The sequence below is a fragment of the Carassius gibelio genome, chromosome B15, assembly GCF_023724105.1.
Source record: "Carassius gibelio isolate Cgi1373 ecotype wild population from Czech Republic chromosome B15, carGib1.2-hapl.c, whole genome shotgun sequence".
Taxonomy (NCBI): Eukaryota; Metazoa; Chordata; class Actinopteri; order Cypriniformes; family Cyprinidae; genus Carassius; species Carassius gibelio.
Window position 1 is genome coordinate 16,431,695 of NC_068410.1, and position 25,641 is coordinate 16,457,335.

Sequence of the window (25,641 nt, forward strand, 5' to 3'; positions counted from 1 at the left end):
AAGAGTTTTATGGGAGTATGTCAATTGAGAGGCAAGACATAGTCTGTCTAAATTAATTTATAAAATATATTTAATGGCAGTGTATTCACAAATCCTAACAGAACTGTGCTTTTGATACCAAAAATTCTCTATAATAACCAATCTTTGAATTACAGTACTATAATTTACATATTAATTTATACACCACCAATAAAAGTGGCCTGGAGAAAATATGAACCAGAAACTTAAACACAACACGAAGCTAAGAGTTACTGTATCTGTATACACTTCACAAAAGAGGGAAACATTTGAACTCCACAAAGGCTTAATTATCTAAAAGACTTCAGATTCATTTCTGTTTAGAAGTCAGTTACTGTCATGTCAGTTTTGAATGCATCCTGTGTTTCCTTAAAAGAGTGTGGAAGATATTAGTTTACCCTTTCCCTTTCAATACAGCAAAACCACCAGCATTTTTAAAGGTAAAAGCTTTTCCTGTCCTAGCAAAAGTACATTCAAATGTCACATGAACACTATAAAATACCCTGTATTGTGACCCTTGTTATACTCCAACACAACTTATTTCATCAGTGTATAATATACATAACCATTCAAAAGCTCGGACACACTTAACATTGTTACTCAATGATAACAAAAGCAGCTCAAATGTAAGCTTTCTCTTAAATGTTTTTAATGGTACATAATTACCATCCTATACATAGTAATGCTGACCTAGTAACACTGAAGATTAAGTTGGTGTGTCTAAACTTCTGACTGGTCATATATTAAACTACACTTAACACTTCAAGCAATAGTGGGGCGTCTTTTCAGCCACAACTTATCTCAAAATTGACAAAATCTCTTATTGTCAACAGAAACAAATTCACAAAAACAAAATATACACATCAAATCAAACCACAGAGCGAACATGAAAATATCTAATGCCCTCTGATCAGCAATCCCATAGTACACCCCTGAAACTAGAATTTATTTTTAGTGGTCTGGAAAACTTCAGTAGCTTCGGTCTCAAAATGTAGACAGACAAAACTCTTTAGTGAGTTCATTGTTATTGCAGAAACTGAAGCACAGCAAGTAACGGTGCAATTTACATCCTCAAATTGTACTAACAATACATTGAAAGTGCCTGTAGAGAAACTTAAAAGAAATGTCATGATGATCATGACACCATCCCAATATGATTGATAACTCATCATAACCTCAACCTCTTATGAACACTTTTTTTTTATGGATAACATCTATTGCTATGAACTTAAAGCATCAGAAGTATTTCATGTCAACCTGTTTGGTTTAAAATGGCTCTGACGCTGATTTCAGATGAATGCAGAACTGATAGCTGCCTCTCTACACTTAAAGACATAAACAGCAAAGGATGTTGGGTAATTAAAAGACAGATTTAGAAGCCAAAGGTCAGTGGAAAAGCATATTGATTGGTTACTTTGGCCGACAAGTCTTATTTAAAAGTGTAGTTGTTTTTCTCTATAAACTCCTTTAGTTTGGTGGGGTAGTCTGTCATAATCCCTGTAGCCCCAAGGTCAAAGGCACGTTTAAAGTCCTCCTCGTCGTTCAACACCCAGACGTACACCTGCGGTTGAAAAAAGTAAAAAACAAAGACCAATTTAAAAAAGTCTCATGATGCTCATGCACATCACAGCACTCAAAGCAATGCTTAAAGGGGGGATGAAATGCTATTTCATGCATACTGAGTTTTTTACACTGTTAAAGAGTTGGATTCCCATGATAAACATGGACAAAGTTTCAAAAATTAAGTTGTACGTTTGAAGGAGTATTTCTGTTCCAAAAATACTCCTTCCGGTTTGTCACAAGTTTCGGAAAGTTTTTTTCGAGTATGGCTCTGTGTGACGTTAGATGGAGCGGAATTTCCTTATATGGGTCCTGAGGGCACTTCTGCCGGAAGAGCGCGCGCTCCCGTATAGCAGAGCACTGAGAGCACAACAGATGTTCACTGATCAGAGCGAGAGCGTTGCCAAATGTCACAAAAGAAGTGTGTTTTTGGTTGCCAGGGCAAGACAACCTTGCAAAGATTACCAAAGAAAAAACAGCATTAAGGGACCAGTGGATGGAGTTTATTTTTACAGAGCATCAAGAGTTGTGCAAGTGTTTTTGTTTGTTCCCTACATTTCGAAGATGCTTGTTTTACAAACAAGGCCCAGTTTGACGACGGATTTGCGTATCGTTAATTTCTTAAGGATGATGCAATCCCAATGAAAAAGGGTCACGATTGTGTGTTGGAACCACAGGCGGTGAGTAAAACTGCTTAAAATATCTCTGCATCCTTGTTAGTGCGTCCGCCTCCCATGCCGGAGACCCGGGTTCGAGCCCCGCTCGGAGCGAGTCGTTGCTGCTGCTGCTCTCGTTCAGTTTCAGCCTCGGGATCTGATTCTGGATCATAAATAAACGGCTGAATCTGACTGTTAGCCATGGTTTGTTTTGGATGATGGTTTTTTCTTCAAGGTAATGTCACAGCTTCCAAACGCTCTCAAAGCAAAAGCCTACTGGCGCTCGTGATTCTTTAGCTCCGCCCACACACCACGCCTCCAGCCTGTCGTGTTTTTCCGGGAAAAATCGGTACAGACTATCTTTCTCTTATGAATATAATAAAACTAAAGACTTTTTGGAGTTATGAAGGATGCAGTACTACTCTATAGGTACTCAAGATTAACAGGATATTGAGTGAAAACGAGCATTTCACCCCCCCCTTTAAGCATAAAGAACAAGTGGTGTATGACCTAAATCTCATTTGGAGATCAGCACTCACCTGTATTCCTCTGCTCGTCAGATGATCGAATAATGCTTTTCTCATGAGGAGTCTGAAAATACATTCATATAAGTGTAATTCTAGCATGTTTACGACTCTAGCAAGTATTAGATTAACATGAATAACAAAAGCTTAAGCTTTTCTTCATGCTTGTAATTACTTTCATCACCAAGGGCAGAATGGGCAAAAACTTTAAAGGCGGTAGTAAACTACTTTCCCAAAAGAAACACATAAAGCGTGTTAAGTAAATATTTAGGTAAAAGGTTTATTGAGGCCAGAGTGCACATGAACTTACGTGTCTGCCAGCCATGTTATAAAACGCTGACTCTGTGTCTGACGCTCAGGGTCTTTGAGTCTGCAAGAAACCAAATCTTTAGCACTTCTCAGATTTCCAACAAAAATGTCTAGCATAGCACTAGTTTTGTGAGCATACAAAGTTCATCTGCTGAGCCTGAATGTACACAGGACCAAATATAAAGATTTATTTTTAAATACTAGAAGAACTATTAGAGCATGCACATTATATTGCCAAAAATATTGGGACACCCCCTTCTAATGAACAGGTTTACTACTTAAATAATATCCATGAGTACAAATCTTAATGTTAAAGCATATAATGATATTCTTGGTCAGTGTGGAAGAACTTGACTGGTCTGCAGAAACCCTGCTGGTCTGGCTTTAAATGCAGACCTTGAGCCCGAAAACTCATCACCTAACACCAATGACTTGTATCTATGGGTACAGTCATTTAGACACTCCCAAAACTGTTGAAATGGAAAATAGATGGAAATACAATTTTTATATAGATTAATTATATTTCCATCTCTGTTGCCACAGTTTTGTAAGTGCCTATTTCTGTTCTAAAGAAGGGGGTGTCCCAGTACTTTTGTCCATATAGTGTATGGACAAGTCATCTGTGTTTGGTAGGGATGTAACGATTAACCACCAGCCAGTTGAAAATCGATTCAAATATGTGACGATTCAAATTGGTTGAGATGCTAAACAAATCATGATTCAAATAGGGGTAGAATACAATATTAATTTATGTCTGAGGGGACTTACAGTCTTTAGGAAAGTTTAGATCGTATTTTTTAGAGCGGAAACCAAGGAAACGCTTTATACGCCACCTGCTGGCAGAGAGTGAATCTGCGTCTCGTTCAGCTCGTCTGCTGCGTCAGTTTCATGGAGATACATAGTTTCACAAAACTGAAGTCAAACCGTTCTGTTTTTGCCTCAAGTTTAAAAATCATTCAATCTAATTTAGCTTAAAAACTGCTCGTGTTGCATGTATGCAGCATCTTTGTTTGGATCATGATTAAAATGCAGTGATTACCTTTCATTTTAAATGGAAAGAGCCCCGACAAAGCCTTATTTTGTTTATATGAAGAGATTTATTTTATTTGTGTTACTTATTCATTTGATTTGGGGCTTGTTTTAAAAATTCAATTTAGTTTTGTTATTTACATTTACATTATATTTAAATTTGATCATCACGTTCACAAAGAAACGTGTAGCATTTTGTCCAATCAATAATAAAAGGACACATTTAATTTATAATTTGTTTGTGAAAAAAAACAATCGTTAAGCAAATCGAATAGTGAAATCAAAATCAAAATCGTGAATCGAATCGAATCGTGAGTTGAGTGAATCGTTAAGTGTTTGATGAGTTTTTAGCTCTGCATTTAAAGTCACACCAGAGGTGTTCAGCAGGGTTTCTGCTGACCACTCAAGTTCTTCCACACTGACTCAATCAATCATTTCTTTTTTAACATTGCCTTATCCACAGAGGCATTGTCATCTTAGAATAGAAAAGGGTCCTGTCCAAACTGTTGCTATAAATTAGAAGCACACAATTCCCAAGAATATCATTATATGCTTTACATTAAGATTTGTACACATGGATATTAGTAAAGAAGTTAATCCTGTTCATTAGAAGTGGTGTGCCAAAACTTTTGGCAATATAGTGTATGCATGACAAAAATGCATATGTTGCTCACTTGGAAATGATTGAAGGCATGGGAATCTCCAGGAATTGTTCCTTAAGCGGGACGAAGGGCAGGAGGCCTGTGTAGAAAAGACCGAGTAACAGCAGCACTCTGGGCAAACTGAAAAAGACTGGGATTTGTGGGTTCTACAAAACAAATAGAAAAACGTCAGATATTGACATTTTGCATACTTTATTGTTCAGTTATGTTGTTTACTGATAACCAGTGTATTACCTCTGTGTAACATTTCTTTACGATTTCGTTTCTGGAGTTTCCCCAGACGGTCAGATGCTCCCTGTTGTATCGGACAACCAGCTCGGACACCTGACAGAAAAAAAGTTTAACTTTTATTTTTCTTTCTGGTGAACTCATCCAGGATTCGAGGAAATTAAATATGAGTGGGACAGAGGGCCCATTCTCATGAAAATGTGAATAAATAGTACACCAAATAAAAATGAAAACTCGTGGTATTGATACGCAAAAATGGACTTTGGCGTGCATATGATACGCAGGTTTCACGTACATATGATATGCATTTACCCCACAACCCTAAACCTACCCATCGCGTAGCATATGCACACCAAAGTCCAAAGGGCCCACAAACCTTCTTGATGAGCGTGTCATTGTTGACCTTGATGTCGATGTTTACAGGGGTGTTTGGGAAAGCTTCAAACACGTCTCTTAGCAGAGGGATGCGTTTGTCATCTCCTCCTTCACAGTAGCACTCTGAAACACATCAGGAATAATGGAATAGTTGGACATACATGTCTTAGTTACCATTAAATGCATACAAAACATATCTGAAGAGTTTATAAAGTGTTTGAAAAAACCGACACCACAAGTGCGTCTGTTTTGAATTTCAATTGAGTAAAAATATGAACTGAAATTTGAGTGAGAATAATAACCAAAAATTTGAAATAAATGAAAGTGGACATGATAAACATTACAAATTTACTTTCATTTGATTTGTGACAAAGAAATTTCACAAAAGAACTTTTTTTTCGTATTGATTTTGCATTATGACATTTTCATGTAACTTATTTACGGTATTTATTTAATACTACAACTTTATTTCCAGAATTCAAAAATTATTATTATTTTTTTATTTAAAAAAATTTTAAGTAAAAATTATTGGAGTACATTTTACAAGAAAATACTATTTCAGTCTTTTCCCTTCACATTTAATGATTAATTAAATTTGTTATTTCTTTGTAATTATCCATCAAATTTACTAGCTAGCCATTTTTTTCCAGTTTAGATTTTCAATCCTAGATTTTTAAGGTGGTTTTAGTTTTGTACTTCACTGTAGCATATTAGTAACACTACAGACACATCTGGAATCTGCTTAATTGTACCTTCAGATTTGTTGAACATTACCTGGACTGAACACTCACCTCGTTTGAAAGACACCCTAAGCTTACAAAGGTAAGGTGGAAGATCCTAAGAAGACAAACACACACACTTTCAGAATACAGCATATATTTACATGCTGATGTTAGAGTTTAAGGCCTACTACAAATTAGTCAAGCAGTCATTTGGACTGTGACTGTGAATACAGGATGTTTGGAGTTGCTCTACTCACAGCATAAGCCACATCTGAAATGCATGCATTAATTCCAGTCGACCGCTTCAGGTTGGAATCGTGCAACACCACGACCTGCTCATCCTTGGTTAAATGACAGTCCAGCTCCAACATGTCAGTGCCCAGTTGAACAGCACTGAGGAAGAAGAAAATGTACAACAGATGGGTTAAGAACCACGAACATGAAGATTTTCATCCAGGGTAGTGTTTCACAAAAGCATCTTAAGCTTAAGTACATTGTAGACCATTTGAAACCAATGGGTCTACGATCAACTTAGGCTTTTGATGCTTTTTGGACACACAGCCCTGATCCTTGTAAAAAAACACAATTTTGTCATCAACTCATGCCACTAGGATGAATAATGAAGAAACACTTCATATGCTTCTGAATTCTTCAAGATCAAGTATACAGAGTTAACTAAGCATGTTAGGTTTTAGTACAGTCATACTCATCATTGCAAATCCAAGCAAACTGAGAAACTCACTGCCTGAAGGCTGCCATCGTGTTCTCCAAGTTCTCACCAGCTCCTGGAGATAAAGAAAAACAATAATAGCAGTGCTTGGTATTTGCTTTTGTTATTCAACTTAATAATAATAATCACAAGTGGTGTTTATGTTCAGACTGCATGTAGTTTCTGCAGTATTCCAAGGTTCAGTCCACACTCCAGTGTGTAGTCAATAAAGTCAATGATGAACCTCTGAACCAACATCGGCCCAACATGAAGGTATTATGAAATATGACTTAAAGATAAAAAACAGGCTTTACACTACATAGCAGACAAAAATGTTTTAAGTGCATGACTATAAGGCTAAAGTTAGCAATGTTATGACTTTCTACCTAGTCAGTATTTTGTACATCACAGCTCACTAGGTCTTATTGAAAGTGAAAGAGAATTTATATGTGGCATGTACTGTATGTTGTCCCATACTCGGAATTTGTGCTCTGTATTCAACCCATCCAAGTGCACCCAGAGCAGTGGCAGAAGTGGGCTTCGACCCTCTATGCATTGGGCCACGACTGCCCCCAGTGTACAAGGACTGGATTGAATAAACGATGAAAACGACTGTCAGTCACTCACCGCCGCGGTGTGAGATGTGTCTGCTCCGGAAGGCTTCTTTCTTTCGCCGATGCAGCAGAGACGGACACTTGAGCAGTAACGCCGAGGTGAGCACGTATCCGCTAACCGTGGATATAACATAAACCGCGGCGCTCATATTTACTTTCATCAGTCGGACAATTAAGGCAGACTTCTAAAGCCACGTGCATAAGTACAATTCGATGAAAAGTGACGTGAAACGCGACAGTCTGTGCAGAAGACAACGCACAGGCCGGTATTATCCAACACTGCTGGCCAGCTGCACTGGAATAGTAATCAGAAGAAAGCCGAGTGAAGCTTTAGGGCAGAGCATTTGGTGTCAGTCAGATTTGATCCTTGTTTATTTGCACCGCTATGCATTTCTCTGTTAACCCACCTATGGGCTTGCAGTCCAATGTTTCTTGACAGGCCACCCCCTATGCGCAGTTTACATATTGCTCGGGTCAGTAATAATAATAATACTACAGTCGCTGTAACGCGCATGCGCACCACAATCATCTGATGACGCCAGTGAACGCAAGAGGATGCTCATGGACAAATAAAAAAAGTCCTTCGTGTCAGCTTCAGTCCGCTTTAAACTATAAATGTTTTCCTTTACAAAAAAGCGTCAGTGAAAGAAAATTAAAGGGATAGTTCACCAAAAATGAAAATTCTGGCATTATTTAGGCCTAATGACACTCGAGATGTTCAGTTGAACTCAAAAGAAGATATTTTGAAGATTGTTTGTAAGCAAACAAACAGTTGATGGTAGCCATTGACTTATGAATGGCATAAAAGTATTATAGATGTATGAAAAAAGTACTATGAAAGTCGATGGCTACTGTAAATCTTCAAAAAATATGTATTTTGTGTTCAACAGGAAACTCATTCATAACATCTTTGAGGGAGAGTAAATGATGACAATTTATATTACTGGGTGAATTAAAAAAAAATGTTGTTTAATCTTTTCATGTCTAAATAAAATACCCCAATTTGTGTGATTTGGTCATTTTCTAGCATTAAATACAAAACTTTGTCAGTAAATGTAATAAGAAATGTTTAAAACTATTGTTAGTTTTTCTGATATAATTTAACATTTTATGCGACATATCTAATAGGTATCTCATAAGTCTCTAATGTTTTAAAAACGAAATGAATGGGACACCAAATTAATGGAAATGACAGTGAAATGGAAATGATACTCAGTTAAAGATGTTAAAACAAAATTGTCTATATTTCATTTGAATGCTAGCATGATGTAAGGTGACAGGTGTTATCTCTCGACTAAAGTTCAAGATCTCACTGTTTCAGCCGTTCAAGTGCTCTTTAACATCAATGGAATGCATGGAGGATTACTGGATTACGCAAACAAGACATGAGACTTCAGTATGAATGACTTGACTCTGTTCTCTAAAGTAATAACCTATGTAGATACACAACATAATGTCTGTAACCAACACAATACAACTTTTTCCTTCCATAGATCAGAATTCTCTATGTGGCTCTAAATACGTAGCCCTTCCTATATATTACAAGCAACTGAACCAAGTATGTCAAAGGTCAGTTAGTTTGGTCTGTCAAAGTTCACTACAAAGTTCAAGCCTATATTGCAATAGCTACGAAATCAGATATACGACAAAGATTGTCAATAGAAATGCTTCTAAACTGAAGCTCTCTTTAAATACAGCACACAAATCAGCATTTCAGACATCGCTGTGTTTCCATCAAATTTTTTATTTTTCCTGCATTTGCCTTGTAATCTAAGAAAGAGGAACCTTGTTAGAATAGGTGTAACTGATAAAGTTCTACATGTCGACAGCACTTGCAAAAGCCCTTCAAGAATGCAAGTTTCAGGAGAAAGAACTGCAGCAGCTTCAGGTAAATGGTTTTCTGAATTTGTTCTGAATGTCCATATAACAGTAGACCTCCACTAAATAATGCATTTCTGTGTCCAGGAGACCCATCGGCTGTACCTGCAGAAGTTAGAGGAAGTCTCCAAACTTCAGAAGAGCTTTGCTGCCTCCATTGCTCGACAGAAGAAGAATTTAAAGGAGAATCAAAAGGCTCTGATTAAGTAAACAAAAAGTGTTTTTTTTTTGTCTTTTTTGTCAACTTAAGTAAACAAAAAGTGTTTTTTTTGTCTTTTTTGTCAACTTTTGTTGAATATGATTGTTGCCTGTCACTGTGCAATTTTCTGTTTAGGTTTAATAAAGGACTGACAGAAGAGGAGAAGAATGAGGTTGAGGAAGCCAAAGATCACATCCAAAATATGCCGAGCCTAATCTTTCAAATGGAAGCATTTCTTCCTAAGAAAAATGGGTACTGAAAGATTGTTCAAATGAAAGGTTGTTTCGTCTAAGCTTTTTATCAGAAGCTGCATATTATTTGTTATTTTTGCTTATCTTTTCAAGGATTTATCTCAGTCTTGTTCTCGGGAGTATAAATGTCAACCTTCCAAGCAAAGAAGCCAAGTAAGCACCAAAAAAAAAAAAAAAAGAGGGAGAGATATTTAAAATATACTTAAATACTGAATATCAATAGATTTGTAACTTTTTTTTATTTTTTTTTAGACGAAATTAAGGCTTAATTCTTAATTCATTTTCTTGCACCATTTGCATTTGGCAAATAGGTTTTGTGTTTACAATTTAATACATGTATAATTCAAAAATTATATTTATTTAAACAAAGAATTACAACAAAATAGAATAAAAACTCATTCAGATTTAAACTTTAAATAAATACAAGCATTCATTTCTTTCAGCTTTTGTAGAATACAATCTTGAATGTGTCATCTTATACCTGTAAACTTTTCATTGTAGAGCTGAATACAAGGATGAGTATGAAAGGTTCAAGCTGTATGTGACCGTGACTTTCTTCCTGCTGACCTTCGCTTGTCGCTTCTTCATCAGCTACAGGTAAGACTGAGATCACGGGTCTGACTGACACACTTTCCCTCGCATCACATTTCATCCTGTCTTTGTTGTGTGTCTGTAGAGTTGTGGATGCCCTTCTTAACTTCCTGTTGGTTTGGTACTATTGCACACTGACGATTCGTGAAAGCATCCTCATCAGCAATGGATCCAGGTCAGAAACTGTCAGATGAAACTATCTAAGTGACTTTCAGGTTTGAAGATGTGACGTTGCTGCTGTCACACAAGAAATGTTTGATCAGTAATGGGTTTAATAAGCTGTCGCAAGGCCCTTCTCTTTTTGGCTTGTACCTTTGAATTAGATTTTTTTTTTTTTTTTAGGATTAAAGGCTGGTGGGTTTTCCACCACTACATTTCCACCTTTCTGTCTGGAGTCATGCTAACCTGGTGAGTCATTTCAAACTATTTACTTAAATTGTCATTAACTGTCATTCACATGCTGTTTTTTTTAATGTGGTGTACCTTTGAATGAAACTGAATTGTAAATTGTAAAGTGTGTATCAATTGAATCATGTAAAGTGGCTTTCCCATAGCTTCCAGTAGCCCATACAACCAAAGTGATATCAGTGGAAAAAGACAGATATTGCAAGTTATTACATCTTTATTAAATATTAGAAAGACAAATATAGTTCTTAACTGAACTATAACCAAACCTAAAACTATTTAAAATAATGAATATAATAAAAAAATCATTTAAAAATAATAAAAAACAATAGTAAAGTTGGAATACAATACAATGTCAATATTAGATAAAATAGCGACAAACTAAAATAAATAATTATAAAATAAAATAATATGTTATATAAATTATATGTTTTTAAGTTGAAATACTGAATAATAAAATGAAAATCAAAGCTATATATTAAAATATATTAAAAATATATTTATAAAAAATATATCAAAATATATTAAAAAACAAAAACTTCTAAAATTGACAAAAGCGCATAATGAACTTAAATTAAAATTACCCAATTCAGTAAAATAATAGTATAAAAATAATACTAAAATAACTTTAATCTTGGAATATTGTTAACATGTAAATTATTTAGGAGTGCAGGAATGTGCATTTTAAATTTTAAACAGGCACATGTTTATGGTGATTTTAAATGTATCAGCACAAGTTATTAAAACATTGCTCCTCGAAATTAAATAAACATTTACATTTAGTTAACAGTAAATACGTTTAATTTAGTTAAAATTATCTTGACGCACTAAACAACTAAACCTAATACTGAAATAAAAATAAAAACACAAAATAAAATAATAAAACACAATGCTAAAATAACTCTGATCAGCATTAAAACAATACATCTGTTTTGTATCAGTGAATCACGGCTATTATTGGTTTTCCCTCAAACAACAATTCTGTTGTATATGTAGGCCAGATGGTGAAACATACCAGTCTTTCAGGAACCAATTTCTGGCCTATTGTTTGTATCAAAGTAAGTTACAAACTCTTCATGGAGACACCACTTTGTAAAACATCTCTGGGATAAATACCAACACTGCAGTACTGAGTGAGTCTGAAGGCAAACGTGTCACCTTCTCTCGCAGGCTTTGTGCAGTATCTTCAGTACTACTATCAAAGTGGGTGTCTCTACAGGCTAAAAGCACTGGGTGAAAGACATAACTTGGATTTGACTGTTGGTAAGGATTTCTGGGTTACAGTAGCCTATAAAGAAAACCTGACGGTGGAAAGCTTTTTATCAAATAGCTTTTTGTTTACACAGAGGGCTTTCAGTCGTGGATGTGGCGGGGACTGACATTTCTTCTTCCCTTTCTCTTCCTGGGCCATGTAAGCGTCTGTCTATCCTATAGAATATAGATATTCAAAGCCTAATTTGTCATATATAAAGAATAAAGGTTTGAAAATGGAACAGCATATGAATTGTCTGATATAAAGTTATCATTTACTGTATATCTTGGTCAATGGTCCACAGTTCTGGCAGCTATGGAACAGTATTTCTCTCTTCAGAATGGCACAGATGCCTGAAAGTAAAGAATGGCAGGTCAGTGTTGTTCTGTTGAATTTTCCACAACATCAGAATGAAAAATAAAGCAGCACTTTGTAACTTGAGTGCCAAAAGTTACATAGTGCTAGCTAAAGATGATGAATAAATCAAGACCGTGATCTTGAAGTTGCAATAACCTTCTGACCTCTTTTTTATTTTTTATTTTAAATTTTAAATAATTATTAATCTTTTTTTTTTTTTTTTTTGCAGGTGTCCATGTGTGGCTTCTGCTTTCTGGTTCTGTTTGCGGGAAACTTTTTCACTACACTTGCAGTCGTCCGTCACAAGCGTAACCAGCAAAAGACCAAGAGTCTGTGATTTTTAAGAGCTTTCATGAAGAAATGTCAAAGCAATCAAAAGACATATTTGTACAAAACATGCAGATTTATGTTAATAGAGTCTTGCACAATAATCCATCTTTAATTGTGTTATTATCTGTCAAATAAACATGCAGAATGCATTTTGTTATTATAAAGTGGGATGTTGAACAATCTGTAATACTTTTTTTGTAGAAGTGGATTTTTTATTTTTTAAACCTGAATAAACTATAAAAATGAAAAGTGTTATTTGTTTTGTGAAATAAATTTAGTAATATTTTTATATATTAAAATATTAGCCAAACACTATTTCATAATAATAATGTTACTTATGTAGTTTTCCTTCATATTGTTTATGAGATGATTTCAATAAATTATACACGTATTAGTTATTCGAGCAGTGAAGGCTCACGTGAGATGACCTCATTTTCCCAGCATTCCTGTCATAACAATATGGCGGCGTCCTTCGACATGGAGCTGTAAAGTTAGCCAGTTATTTATATCCGACGTTTGAAGTTAGATGTTTGTCTGGCTATTGCTATAGATTTATAAAAGTGCCGTCTTGTCTGATAGACCACAGAAGATGTTATTTTTAGCGCTGGTATCGTGTTTGCTGTATTGTACAGTCGGCGCTGAGAAGTCAGGTTGGTTTATATTGCAATGCATGGCTGACAAGCAGCATGAAAACGAGTTAAAATAAACTGCTAATCAGATTATAAATCAACATTACGGCGGTGCTTTAAATGCACAGGCACTCATTTTTGCACGGCACTCTTCAATATTCTGGATCGTATGAGTTTTGCGGATAGGTCGTGTTTCAAAATCTAGTGAGCTTCCTACTTAGACAACATTGTTAGACATCGCAGGCGCCTTGCCAGTTTCATTGTTTTTAAACGCTGCTAAAATAGTAAACATGACTAGAAAGGCAGTTCACTAAGTTTTGAAACATTGTCTCATCATAAACCTTGTCGCTTATTTGTTTACATATTTCCCGACAAATCAGTGTGCAAAAATATACATTCCCGTGCGTTCACAGATGCTTTGCACGATGTTTGGGACTTCACTGAGAGCTGCCTGCTGACTGTGTGGCAAAACAGGTTATATGTGTACACTACTGCTGCTGTTCTCATAGGAGTCTGGTTTACTGTGAACATGCTTCTCAAAAAGGTAATAAAGTGTGTTTACTCTTAAAGCCTCTCTGCTACTTAGTTGTTTTTTCCCTCTTGGTTGCTAATAAATACGGATTAATAGATTGTATTTTTCCTTTATAGAAAAAAATGGTCGACCCTATAAGTCCCCGGCTTGATAAAGCTATGAAAAATCAGAAACTTTCACCTGAAACAGAAAAAGTAATTCATGTTTCTGGGGTTAAAGTGTTCTATGGATCACAGACAGGAACTGCGAAGGTCTGTATACACTAGTGGTCAAAAGTTTAGAATAATAAGGGATTTTTAGAAATGCATTTCTTGTGCCCACCAATTCTGCCTTTACTTGATTAAAAATACAGTAAAAATTGTTGTAGTGTGAAATATTTTTACAATTTAAAATAACAGGTATTATCTAGTTCAGTATACTTTTAGAAGTAATTTTTCCTGTGATATAAAATGCTGAATTTTCAGCATCATTACGCCGATATCATTAAAAATTGATGGTTTGATGCTCAAGCAATATTTATTATCATCAATGTTGAAAGCAGCCATGCAGCTTAATATCTTTTTGTGAAAAACCATAATATGCTGCCATTCACAAGATTTTTATTTATTCATTTATTTAGTAAGGATGCATTAAATTAATAATGTTATAATGTTAAGAGATTTATATTTCAAATAAATGCTTTTCTTTGAAACCTTTTATGCATTTTATAATCCTGATTTTTTTTTTTTTACATTTAAAAATGTTAAACCAAATGTTACTCATAAAAATTTTAGCTCTAAGTATTGACTGCCTGTGTAATTGTTCTAATTGTTTATTTATCTAATGTAAAGAATTATATGCAACTGATTTGTGAAGTGTTTGTAAACTACTATTTTAACTCTGCCTAGGGTTTTGCAGAAGAGCTCGCTGGAGAAGTCAATGCTCAGGGGATCCAGTGTGAGGTTATAGATATGAAAGACTACGACCCGGAGGATAGACTGGCTGAGGAGGTGAGCGTGGCATGTGCTTCTCTGGCCCCATACAGGCCGATCGATTTCATTTTTTTTGTTGCAGTAGCCTGTATTCGAGGAATTCGAAATAGATTGTTTAAACTTCAGGGTATGCATAAGTATTTCACTTTCAGCTTTTAAAGGTACCATATTGTCTAAACTGAAATTTCATGGCTTTTTTCCCGATAACTGAGGTCTAGGGGGCTATTTAACTAAGTTTCAAAAGAGTCAGTGCACAGTGGAATGCTCAAAGCCTGCATAAAGTAGCTGTGATTTTTCACAAACCATTGTGATTTCCATAAAAAGTTGATCTCAGAACCACACAGTCTCTTCCTTCAGTCCCCACCCGAGCACCGTCCCACTCCCTTCTGTCAAACCCCCAGACAACATCACGTCCGTGCCATTACTGAGCATTGAGCAACAACAGCACTGAAACATGTCCAAAAGGTTAACTTTATCTACGAAACCAGATCGGCCGACCTGTAACTTTATACCCTCACTTAAAGGATGGACGATCTGACAGGATTGTTTCTATGAGGTGGATCACATTGTCTTTGCAAAGGAAAGACAAACTCATTGTGCCTGTCTAGTCAAGATAATATGTATATACATTTCAATTTCAGCAGGTAACTATTTTTACAACTACATTATTGTTCCAGCCACAATAAATCACAGTATATACAATTGCAAATGATTATATATAAATCGTCAGTTTGTTGTTTTACACACATGCACACTGACATTATTTCATGCTTGACATAGTCATGGGATGCAAGAAATCTGTAGACTCGTCCATAACAACAAAAGACAGTACTTTATTGAACCTTTTCTAATTAGTGTGCGCTGCAAACACTAACATTTTTGGCTAATGTTTCTGTCAATGTTTTTTTTGTCTGGCAGTGGCAGCAGATATGCAGTCAAATTTCTAATTTGAGGCTGTATTACGCTGCTTCTGAGACAAGATGATATTTTAAGCAATAGCCGAATTCCCTTTTGTTTGCTGCTTCCAGCTAGTGCTGAGACGTCGGCTGACCCTAGTTGCCTGTGGTTGGCCTGGCCATGCGTCACTCAGAAAACAACAGGCCAATCAGAATAGAGGCTCATGAATATTAATTTGACGGGCTAAAATCGACCTGTTCGTAGCAGACCTCCTGTGAAAGGAGCTGTAAAAATATATTGGTAATTATACTGCAAATATATATTCTTAAGAACATCAAAACCTAAAATAAAACTCCAGAAAGGTGTACAATATATGACCTTTAAGAATATCACAGGAATTACTATGAGCTTCATATCATTCAGTGATCACTTACCACAGTAATATTTACAGCGGCTATAGATCCTGTGGTTGGCAGTTGAGCACAATACGTCTTCCTGAGCAGGATGTAAAATTATTTATCAGCCTTTTATTTTACCAGAGCTTAAATATTAAAACTCCAATTAAAACTTTGATGTACACCTGTAATGTTTTCTTACATTTTTATAAAAGCTGCTTAAATATCTTAATTTAACTAAGGCCTAGACCTGGCTTAAGATAAGCCCTAGTCCTGGTTTAAGATAAACCCTGTCTGTGAAACCGGGTCCAAGAGTATTAAGAGCAAATTAACATTATAATGAAAATAAAAAAAATCTTAAATGACTTCTATAGTCCTATTAAAGGCAGAATGCAAAACTACATAAACACCAAAAGTGGAAAAAATGCTTTGAATGAATATTGTTTTGATAGAATTTTAATTTGTCTGTTCTAACAATTCTCAATCAGAGCAAAGCTGAGACAAATCTATCTGTCACAGCACAGTCTAAAAGACTAGTTGTGTTCCTCTTAGTGCTTATACAGTGTTGTAAGCAGCACTATTATTCAGTATCATTAATATACAATTGTAGTTTTTTTTTTTATAATGTTTGAATTAGGTTGTCTCCCTTTAACCCTCTGGAGTCTAAGGGTATTTTTGGGGCCTGGAGAAGTTTTGTCATGCCCTGATATTTGTGCTTTTTTCAGTTTCTTATAAATATCTAAATGGGTAAAGTCTAATATCACTGTAATCAGCACAAACTGGGCTATAATAATATGTGAAATGCATGCATGTACATGATTGTATTTTTGAGAATTTTTTTTTTATACATGGTTAGTGAAAAACTAAAAATGTTAAATCACTTGAATAAGGCCATAAAACACATACAGAACATTGGTGTTATGTATGTGTTAACATTAACAGTGTTGTAAGCAGCACTATTATTCAGTATCATAAATATACAATTGTAGTTTTTTTTAATAATGTTGGAATTAGGTTGTCTCCCTTTAATGTATAAATGTTTAGTATTTCTCTATAGTTTTTAATTTGTATATACTAGGTTTATTAATTTTTTTGCAAAAAAAGTTTACTTTTTAAGAATTTATTTTATGTATTTCTTTCATCTTAAGTTTTTTTTGTTTTGTTTATAGTTAAAAATAACAATCCTTTTTTACAAATTCTATAGCATGGTTTATTCATGATGTTTGCTCTTTTGTAAATATTAATAACAGTTTGGTTTTTAGGTTTTTACCCAAAAATCTTTTTTCTTTTTTTAATGACAAAAATCCAGACATTTGACACATTTAGTGCTCTTATTAAAGAGCTGCTTCCATGAGTACCATGTTAAATATTTCTTAATGCTCACATATAATTTGTTCTCTAGTGCACAAGCAAGATGCTCTGTGTGTTCCTGGTGGCCACATACACAGACGGGCAGCCAACTGAGAGCGCCGAATGGTTCTGTAAATGGCTTGAGGAGGCCTCCACGGACTTCCGGTATGGGAAAACCTTCCTGAAGGGAATGAGATATGCCGTCTTTGGGCTGGGGAACTCCGTTTATGTCGGCCATTACAACACTGTGAGACACGCCTTCATTTTTCCCTCCATTTTTGATGGGACTGTGTTAAATCTTACACTAAATATATTCTCTGTATCCAGGTCAGTAAGAACATTGATAAGTGGCTGTGGATGCTGAGCGCTGCCCGGATCATGACCAGAGGAGAAGGCGATTGTAATGTTGTGAAGAGCCGGCACGGCAGCGTGCAGGCCGACTTCCAGGCCTGGAAAACGAAGTTCTTGAACCGGCTGCAGGCCCTGGCCAAGGGTGAGAAGAAAGCCTGCTCTGGCAAGTGCAAGAGCAGCAGCTGCAAGAATAAGAAGAAACATAAGGAGGAGGCAGAGGACGGCCAGTCGCACGCTGAGAAGAACAGCTCTGAGGCAAGCCGGCCCTCCTCTGTGATGTCATGAACACATGTAGTCATGGTAACAGCTCTCGCTCTGCACCCCCCGAGAGCAGATTGTTCCTCTGCAGTCTGTGCTGCACTCGTGGAAATGGGATCTGAACAGCGGGGGGTGACATTACTGACTTCGGAGGAAATGTTCTTCTCTTAGATGTCCCTCTCATATCCTTTACTCAAACACGTATAGGGAACATCGTTCCAATGAAGTTAAGCTCCTTTGAGTGGTTTAGATAATAACGTTTAATAATTTATTATACACGGATGTAGTCACAAAAGATTTGAACAATATACTGTGCAGTAGTCAACATATGAAGTGGATCAAAAATATCGTTCTAAGACAAGAACGCATTTTGGTTAACTTTGATTAAATGTTTTGATCAACTTCAAATGTCGATTAGTATATTTTTACATCCTGGATAATTTAATTTAGCATCTATATACAGTAAGCCATCATAAGCTTCATTTATCTGTGCCAGAACCATATTTTCGACAGTTAAAGTGCTCTGTTTCTCTTGGGGTCTGACTTTGCAACCAGCACCTGTTTTGTGGAAAAGGGAGACTAGTCGACAAGGATAAATTATATGCTGCTAGTAGACACTTGGAAAAACTAGCTGTTTACATTATTATTATTTACATGTTGCATATTTATTTTACGCTTTATATTTTTATTTGAGGAGAATTTGGAGAATCTTTATTTAAGGGTTTAAGACTTTAAATAACTGTCATGTTAATGTTAGATTTTAAAAATAATAGATCATTTCAATATCTGCAGTGAAAAAACGAAATCATTTAGTTTTCAGTTAGTCAGTTCAATAGAGAGAAAGAACTGACTCAAAAGAATCATTAAATCACAAATTATCGCCATCTCTGGTTCAGTTGGAAAAAATATGGGACATGCATAATTTCCATCTGAATGGAAAACATTCCTCTGGATATTTCTCCACATAGAGGTTTTCATGGGTTGGGGTATAATGTAGATGTGCCCCTCAAAGCTTACAGCTGTGTCTGGATTTCAGGAGGAGCTGATGGAGTCCAGCAGTGATGCAGAGTCCTCCGCTGAGGAAGAGAAGGCTCACGGCTCCGTCATCGACATGGAGGACCTCGGGAATGTGATGAATCGTATGAAGAAAGCCAAGGTGAAAGCAAAAGCATGCAGCTCCACTGTGTTAACTTACAGTTTGTGCTCTTTCGGAACCAATTTAGTGGATCGGTATTTACCTCACACTCTAAACCTGTATACTGTTTTTTTTTTCTTCTTCTGTGGAACACAAAGTAGGAACTTTGAAGAATATTTTGGCATCTCTTTTCCATAAAATAACAATTAAAGCGATAGTTCAGCCAAAAATGTAAATTCTGGCATTGTTTACTTACCTTCATGCTATTCCAATCCAAACCCATATGAGTTTCCTTCTGCTGAATACAAAAGAAGAACCATTGCCTCCCATAGTACGGAAGAAGTAATATGGAAGTCAGTGGGTACCGCCAACTGCTGTTATCTACTTTCTTCATATCATCATCGTCTGTGCTTAGCAGAAGAAAGAAACTTGTGTCGCTAAATGATGACAGAATAAAAATTTACTAAAATCCCTTTAGTGTCAACACAGTATTTTTGAATCTAGACATAAGCTTTGGCAAAGGTAAAGATCATAAGGGAAAACATTTTAAAACGACAGAGCACTCAAAAAGCCAAGTTGTCATCATTTATTCCCCCAGTATAGTTCCAAACCCATAAGTCTTAAAGTCTTATAGGTTTGAAATAACATGTGTGAGTAAATAATGACATATTTTTTTATTTATGGTTAAACTGTCCCTTTAAATCTGATCTTTTCCTTGCACAAAGCTATCGTTTGACTTCAGAGGACTGTAGCATATGCACGGTATGGGTCATTTTGCTATTTTAGAGCATGGTGTGATCTCTGAGCTGTCGTTGTGTGGCATGAAAACAGCAGAAATGGTTTAGTACTGACACGAGGGTGAGTAAATAATGACAGAGTTGGGCGAACTATTCCTTTAGAGGGACAGAGTGCTGGAGAGACACCGGCAATGGCTCCATTGAAGGAGACTGAGTGGCAGATGGTTTGCTACAGCAGACAGCATCTCCAGCAGGCGCTGGGAGGACTTACGTAACCGTGAACTGTGATCACTGACGCCCACTCTACAGGCCTGTGCGCAGGAGTGATTCATGAGACAGAAGCACAGACAAATCTCCCCATACATGCGCACACGCACTCTCTCACATCCTATTTGCATCAGAGAGAATACCAGCCCCCTTTAATCCAGTAAGGGCCCTTTATGGATGTCTTCAAGATTTGATGCATGTTTAAACCGCTTCAGAAGATGTCTTTAGAAATGTGGACTGCAGCTCAAGCAATCGGTTGATTGTGTTGTTCCCGCTACGCAGATCAAATGATATCCTATAAGCTTTGAATGTCTGTCAGCTGGCAGATAATAACAGGAGATTTGGGGGTTTTGAAAAAACGTTATGGATTTAATAGCATTATTGATTTATTTACAAGGGCTGGCAGTTTGATGCATTAAAGGTGCAGTAAGAGATCTTGGAAACTTTAGACTGATAGCACTGAAAGCAAACGTCCCTCCCTCCCTAACAATCACAGTCCAGTATTTTGATTGGACGAACATTTCTTGGTCCTGCATCTTCCACAGAATAGATCAGAAGCAGTGAGGTTACAGATGATTGCAGGGATCTTGAGATCCCTTTTAGAAAGATGTTACTTTGAACTTTTGATGCATTAGTTCATCTGAGCACTCAAAGCGGTCTCGGGCCAAAATAACATGCATATGTGAACATACCCCAAATGATCAAACGAACTGTAGCTTTCATCATACAATATATGGTTCATTTGTCCCCTTTTAAGTCCACTTATGGCATTGTGAATGCCATTAATGGTGCCTTCACATCTCTAGTTTGATTCCTTTGGTCCGAACCAAGGGCAAACAATTATACATTGTAGCATTTTTCAGCTTTTTTGGTTCCTTTTCACACCACACTGATTTCTTTGGTCCGTACCAGTTGAAACGAACCAAAATGCAGTCAGATGACAACATCTACATCACTCATTGGCCATGACGTATTTCCTAAATTGCTTTTCGATTGGTCAGAATGTACTTGCGGGAAAATTCCAACATAAGATGAAAAGCCAGCAAACAACACAGAGACAACACAACTATGGAGAGACGACTGTGCGGGCTGGTTTTGTCCCTGGCCATAATTTATTACATTGCTTGTATACACCACAATATGCAAAAAATAGATTTCTATAGTGAAGCGTGGATGCGGCTTGAAAACAACTTAATGCATTGCAAACGGCAAGCGGGAATTCGCTCGTAACTTCAAGCAGAGGCGTGCATTAATTCTTAACTCTGACATGGTCATCTGACCAAATTTCTATGAGGCTCAGCACCTCCTCACTACTCCAAGTTTGTCCACGAGCTGCCATGCTAAAGTGCAAACTGTCAACAAACACTTTCTCATCCCATAATGCACAGAGCAGCTGACTACGGCAGCTGGTTTAGTCCAAAAATTATCAGTACTTTTTGCATTTGGGTCTGTTCGAGGTCGGTTCACATTCTCACCACAAACGAAGAGCTCCAGAGTTCGTTTGAAAGCGTATCGAGACCACCTTTCCAAGCAGGTCTCGGTACGCTTGTCTAAAAGTCACTTGTAGCTGGTTCCCTTTCTAGTTCCCTTTCTAGTTCACTCTAACTGAACTGGGTTTGGTTAATAAAGTGTGTTATGTGAAAACTCATTTAAAAACACTAAGCATGAATCAACAAGATGGGATAAAGTGGTCAAACATCAGCTCCATCTTGATGAATTTAGATGTAGGAAAGTGGCTAATCTAAATATTTTTATTTAAACATTTAATCGCTTTTCTCAGCAAATATTGAGTTAAATTATTAAGGGTAGTGTAATTGATTTGATGAAACTCTTTACTTTTAATTGATTGGCAAAATATTTACCCTAATATTTACATTTAAAGACAACATTTAATCAAAATCGTACAAATTCATTGTTGTTTCAAAAAAAATATTTCTTAAAAAACCAAGAACTGTATTAATTGTAATATTTATTTTCTCCCCTATTGACATAACCATGTCTGAGTGGCCAGGCTAAAATTATAACTAGAAATATTATAGTTAAACATCTCAGATCCAGTAAAATAAGGATGGATAAATTGTCCATCCTCCATACATTTACTCAAACCATCATGTTTCAGAAATTTAGATGTGTTATGAATTTCATGCCTTTTATGAATGTGCAGCCATTAACGTCATCAAACAGATTAAAAGAATATCCAGACAGGTTGTTTGAACACTTACCCCATCTGCCATTGGTCAGCCGATAGTCCCGCCCCAAACTCACACCATTGGTTGAGCCAGTGTTGTGGTTTCAGCTGGTTGTGATTTCTAAACAAACAAAATTTTTTAAATGCCAGTGTGCCACTTATATTTGTTTCAGCACAATTAGCTGTAGACTTGTAATGTATGCTCAAGTCGCTTCTCAACACCCAACGAAATGACAAACATGTAAGAAACATTTATGTTGATTTAGCTAAACTTGTTCGTCTGGCTCTGAATTTGTTTCATTGATGTCACGAGCAAGGAGGAGATCTCACCTTTAACACAGAGGAGAAAAACACCATCACTATATTCTATATTGACATGTTACGTCTCTGTCACTCACATCTTCAGTTGCTCTTCTCTGTTCGATTTTGCTGAGTGAATACATTTTTAAAGAGTTTATTTAGAATTTCTCAGCATGTTATTTATTTACATGTATTATTTAGACATTATTAAATGCATGCATAATTAATATTCTTAGTGGAGTATAATAATTGATTAATCACACTGGGATAATGACAACTGTTGTAAAATGCAGAATGTCAAGTTTGTGTAGATCTGGGTCTTGGGTATGTAGAATTACTCCGCTTTGGCTCCAGATGGCATCAGAGACATATTGTATCTTGGCTTTACTGATGCAGACCTGGCCTTGTATTACTGTATTATCTGCACTGCTTTAGTTGTGATTTATAAATGGATGTGGATTTCTTATTTTTGAACTCAATAATGATTCATACCCCTATGTGTTTCTGACGTTAAAGATAATGAGTGTAATTTAAAATAATTGGTCCTATCTCAGCTTGATGTGCAGATACAATGCATCATATGTTCTTTTGATACATGTGTGGCTCTGTGGCAGTTTCTGCATTGTTGGAGTGTCCCTACGTTTTTTTACATTGTCTTGACCGTTGGTGTGAGTTTGGAGAAGGTTTGTTCTACTAATGGCGAAAACATTTTTGAAAGGATCCTTTTTCTGCAGTTTCATATGGTGCCACTGGTGGTGTAAAATGTGCACACTGCCCCATTAAAGGAAAATGACACCATCTTTCCATATTTCACTATGTTCTTTCCTCAACTTAGATGAGTTGATACGTACAGGAGTGATGATATTGCTGCGCCTAAGGAATGATTGGTGTTAAGCTAAACGCTAGCATAGTGGCACCACGCATTACAGCGATTGAGTGCATGCACTGAGATGGGAGAGGTACGCATCAACTCATCTAAGTTTAGGGAAGAACATGGTGGAATATGGAAAAACGGTGGTGTTTTCCATTTAAACCCCCGCTGAAAGACTATCTAATTATGTTAGTGTACTCATAAGTATTGGCACAAAGAAATTTTTTAGTAATATTCACAACTATTCAAAATTATGGGGTTGGATTTTTTTATTTTGTTGAAATAATTTTTCTAACTGAGGCTGCATTTATTGAATCAAAAATAAAGTAAAAACACTAATATTATGAATATTATTCTTGTAGGTTCGCAAAATTGAAGTTGAGCCACTGATGTCACATGAACTGTTTTACAGATGTCCTTACTACGTTTCTGGACCTGGGAACATGACAGTTGCTTTGCTGTCTATGCAGGGTCAGAAAGCTCTTACATTCCATCAAAAATATCTTAATTTATGTCGACGTAAGGGTAATTAATGACAGAATTAACATTTGAACTAACCCTTTAAAATAGTCCATGTGACATCAGTGGTTCAACCATCGTTTTATGAAGTCACGAGAATACTTTTTGTGTGCAAAGAAAACAAAAATATGCATTTAATTTATTTTAAATTAAATTTATTTATTGAACAATTCTTCTCTTCCGTGTCACCGTCTGCCACCATTCTCGAGATTACCACAAAAAATGTAAATTCATCTTTCATGTCATGTCATGTTGTTTTAAACCTGTATGACTTTCTTTGTTCTGTAAAACAAAACAATTGTATTTATTTATTTAACTAATGAAGAGTCTTCACACAAATGTCATGCTGCGGTTAAAGATATGTAGATTCCCCCAGAAGTTTTCCTTTTTGTGTTCCAGAGCATAGCTGCATTCGGTTTTGGAACAGAGTGAGCAGATAATGATAGTTTGTGAATTTTTTGGTTTCTTTTAAGCTCCTATGTGAGACATTATCCTGATAGTCTGCTAAGTCTGTGCAAATTAAACTAAAAATTATAATATGCAAACCCATACCACCTTAGAGCACCCGCTTTAATGTCATGCATAGATTTAGTGCAGGTGTGGATCGAGGCTATGTTTTCACTGCTTAGTATTAGCAAGGTGGAAATTGAGATAACAGGCATTGTCCCGTGGCCACATCGGCCCGTGTGGGACGGGTGGCAGCCGGAGAGCCTTGTCGTCATTGTGGCTGGCTGTCAGTCTCAATGTGTCATCTGCTCAGCCTGAACTCTGCAGGGCCACTGCCTGCATCACCGCTGTCACTTGCATGGGTGGTTTGTGGGAAATGGAGCGTTTCCAGCTGAAGAGAGCTGCTCCGGTTCTGTCAGTCTGAAGGAGGAGGGGTGCGGAGAGCCGCCGCGCTGCAGTAGAGATGAAAGCACAGAAACAGAGAGATGTATCTTGGGTGACAGATTGCAGCCTAGTCAACTCTACGTTGTGCGTGGCGGTTGCACGACAGATCTCGCTGTGAAAGGGCATAATGTCCGCTTGCCAGTCCAACCCCACTTGGTGCCTTCCACCCGCTCTTGTTGCTGGATTTTGGTCAAGGGACATTGTGTACTCTGGAACAAATGAACAGAGTCACAGAAACACAAACACTGAAACAGCGACTGCTTCAGCACCTTTTTCTCAGCCCAGATGTTGAGGGACCTCAAAGTTTTGTCCTGGAATGCAAAACAAAGCAGAGACAGTATGATGGGGCAGAGATGTGCCACTCGTAGGAAAATAAATATAAGTAAATGTAGAAAATTGCTGTAGTAATAGAAGCCCTACAGAGACTTTTTTTTTGATAGATTGATAGGAAGACTGAATAAACTCCAGCAGTTTGCATGCATGCAGATTAGCTAGATCGGCCTTAAAAGTGTGTTTTATTTGCTTGTTTTGCTTATTTGTTTTATTTTTTTGTGTTAATGGGGGGTTGTTATGTTTGGGTTTTTCTTGATTTTGTTGTTTGGATTTTTTTGTTTTTCTGTTATATGTTTTTGTTATGTATGGGGGTTTTGTGTTTTTATAGAGTTTGTTGGAATTGTATTT

At 36.5% G+C, this 25,641-nt stretch overlaps 3 protein-coding genes across 4 annotated transcripts in view; 2 read left to right on the forward strand and 1 right to left on the reverse strand.

Moving 5' to 3' along the window:
• Positions 1–52: 52 nt before the first annotated feature.
• LOC127972097 (lysophospholipase D GDPD1) lies at positions 53–7,923 on the reverse strand. Its single transcript, XM_052575384.1, has 10 exons — positions 7,420–7,923; positions 6,826–6,868; positions 6,341–6,476; positions 6,153–6,198; positions 5,363–5,484; positions 4,993–5,082; positions 4,771–4,904; positions 3,069–3,128; positions 2,774–2,825; positions 53–1,579 (listed from the first exon to the last, which is right to left on the reverse strand). The coding sequence occupies exons 1-10, from the start codon at positions 7,565–7,567 to the stop codon at positions 1,448–1,450; spliced, it is 963 nt and encodes a 320-aa protein (XP_052431344.1). The 5' UTR covers positions 7,568–7,923; the 3' UTR covers positions 53–1,447.
• Positions 7,924–9,023: 1,100 nt separating this feature from the next.
• tmem120ab (transmembrane protein 120Ab) lies at positions 9,024–12,918 on the forward strand. Its single transcript, XM_052575383.1, has 12 exons — positions 9,024–9,294; positions 9,372–9,490; positions 9,619–9,735; positions 9,828–9,887; positions 10,236–10,331; positions 10,411–10,500; positions 10,668–10,733; positions 11,727–11,788; positions 11,901–11,993; positions 12,077–12,141; positions 12,287–12,355; positions 12,569–12,918. Exons 1-12 carry the CDS (start codon positions 9,226–9,228, stop codon positions 12,674–12,676), a joined length of 1,014 nt encoding a protein of 337 aa, XP_052431343.1. The 5' UTR covers positions 9,024–9,225; the 3' UTR covers positions 12,677–12,918.
• A 167-nt stretch (positions 12,919–13,085) lies between these two features.
• tyw1 (tRNA-yW synthesizing protein 1 homolog (S. cerevisiae)) overlaps positions 13,086–25,641 on the forward strand; it is a 57,375-nt gene continuing 44,819 nt past the window's right edge. For both annotated transcript variants that reach the window (XM_052576270.1, XM_052576269.1), the window contains exons 1-7: positions 13,086–13,319; positions 13,712–13,842; positions 13,947–14,081; positions 14,718–14,819; positions 17,496–17,690; positions 17,771–18,049; positions 19,089–19,208. In XM_052576270.1, the coding sequence (XP_052432230.1) occupies positions 13,259–13,319; positions 13,712–13,842; positions 13,947–14,081; positions 14,718–14,819; positions 17,496–17,690; positions 17,771–18,049; positions 19,089–19,208 (1,023 nt within the window). In that variant the 5' untranslated portion in view covers positions 13,086–13,258. The remainder of the gene's footprint in view (positions 13,320–13,711; positions 13,843–13,946; positions 14,082–14,717; positions 14,820–17,495; positions 17,691–17,770; positions 18,050–19,088; positions 19,209–25,641) is intronic.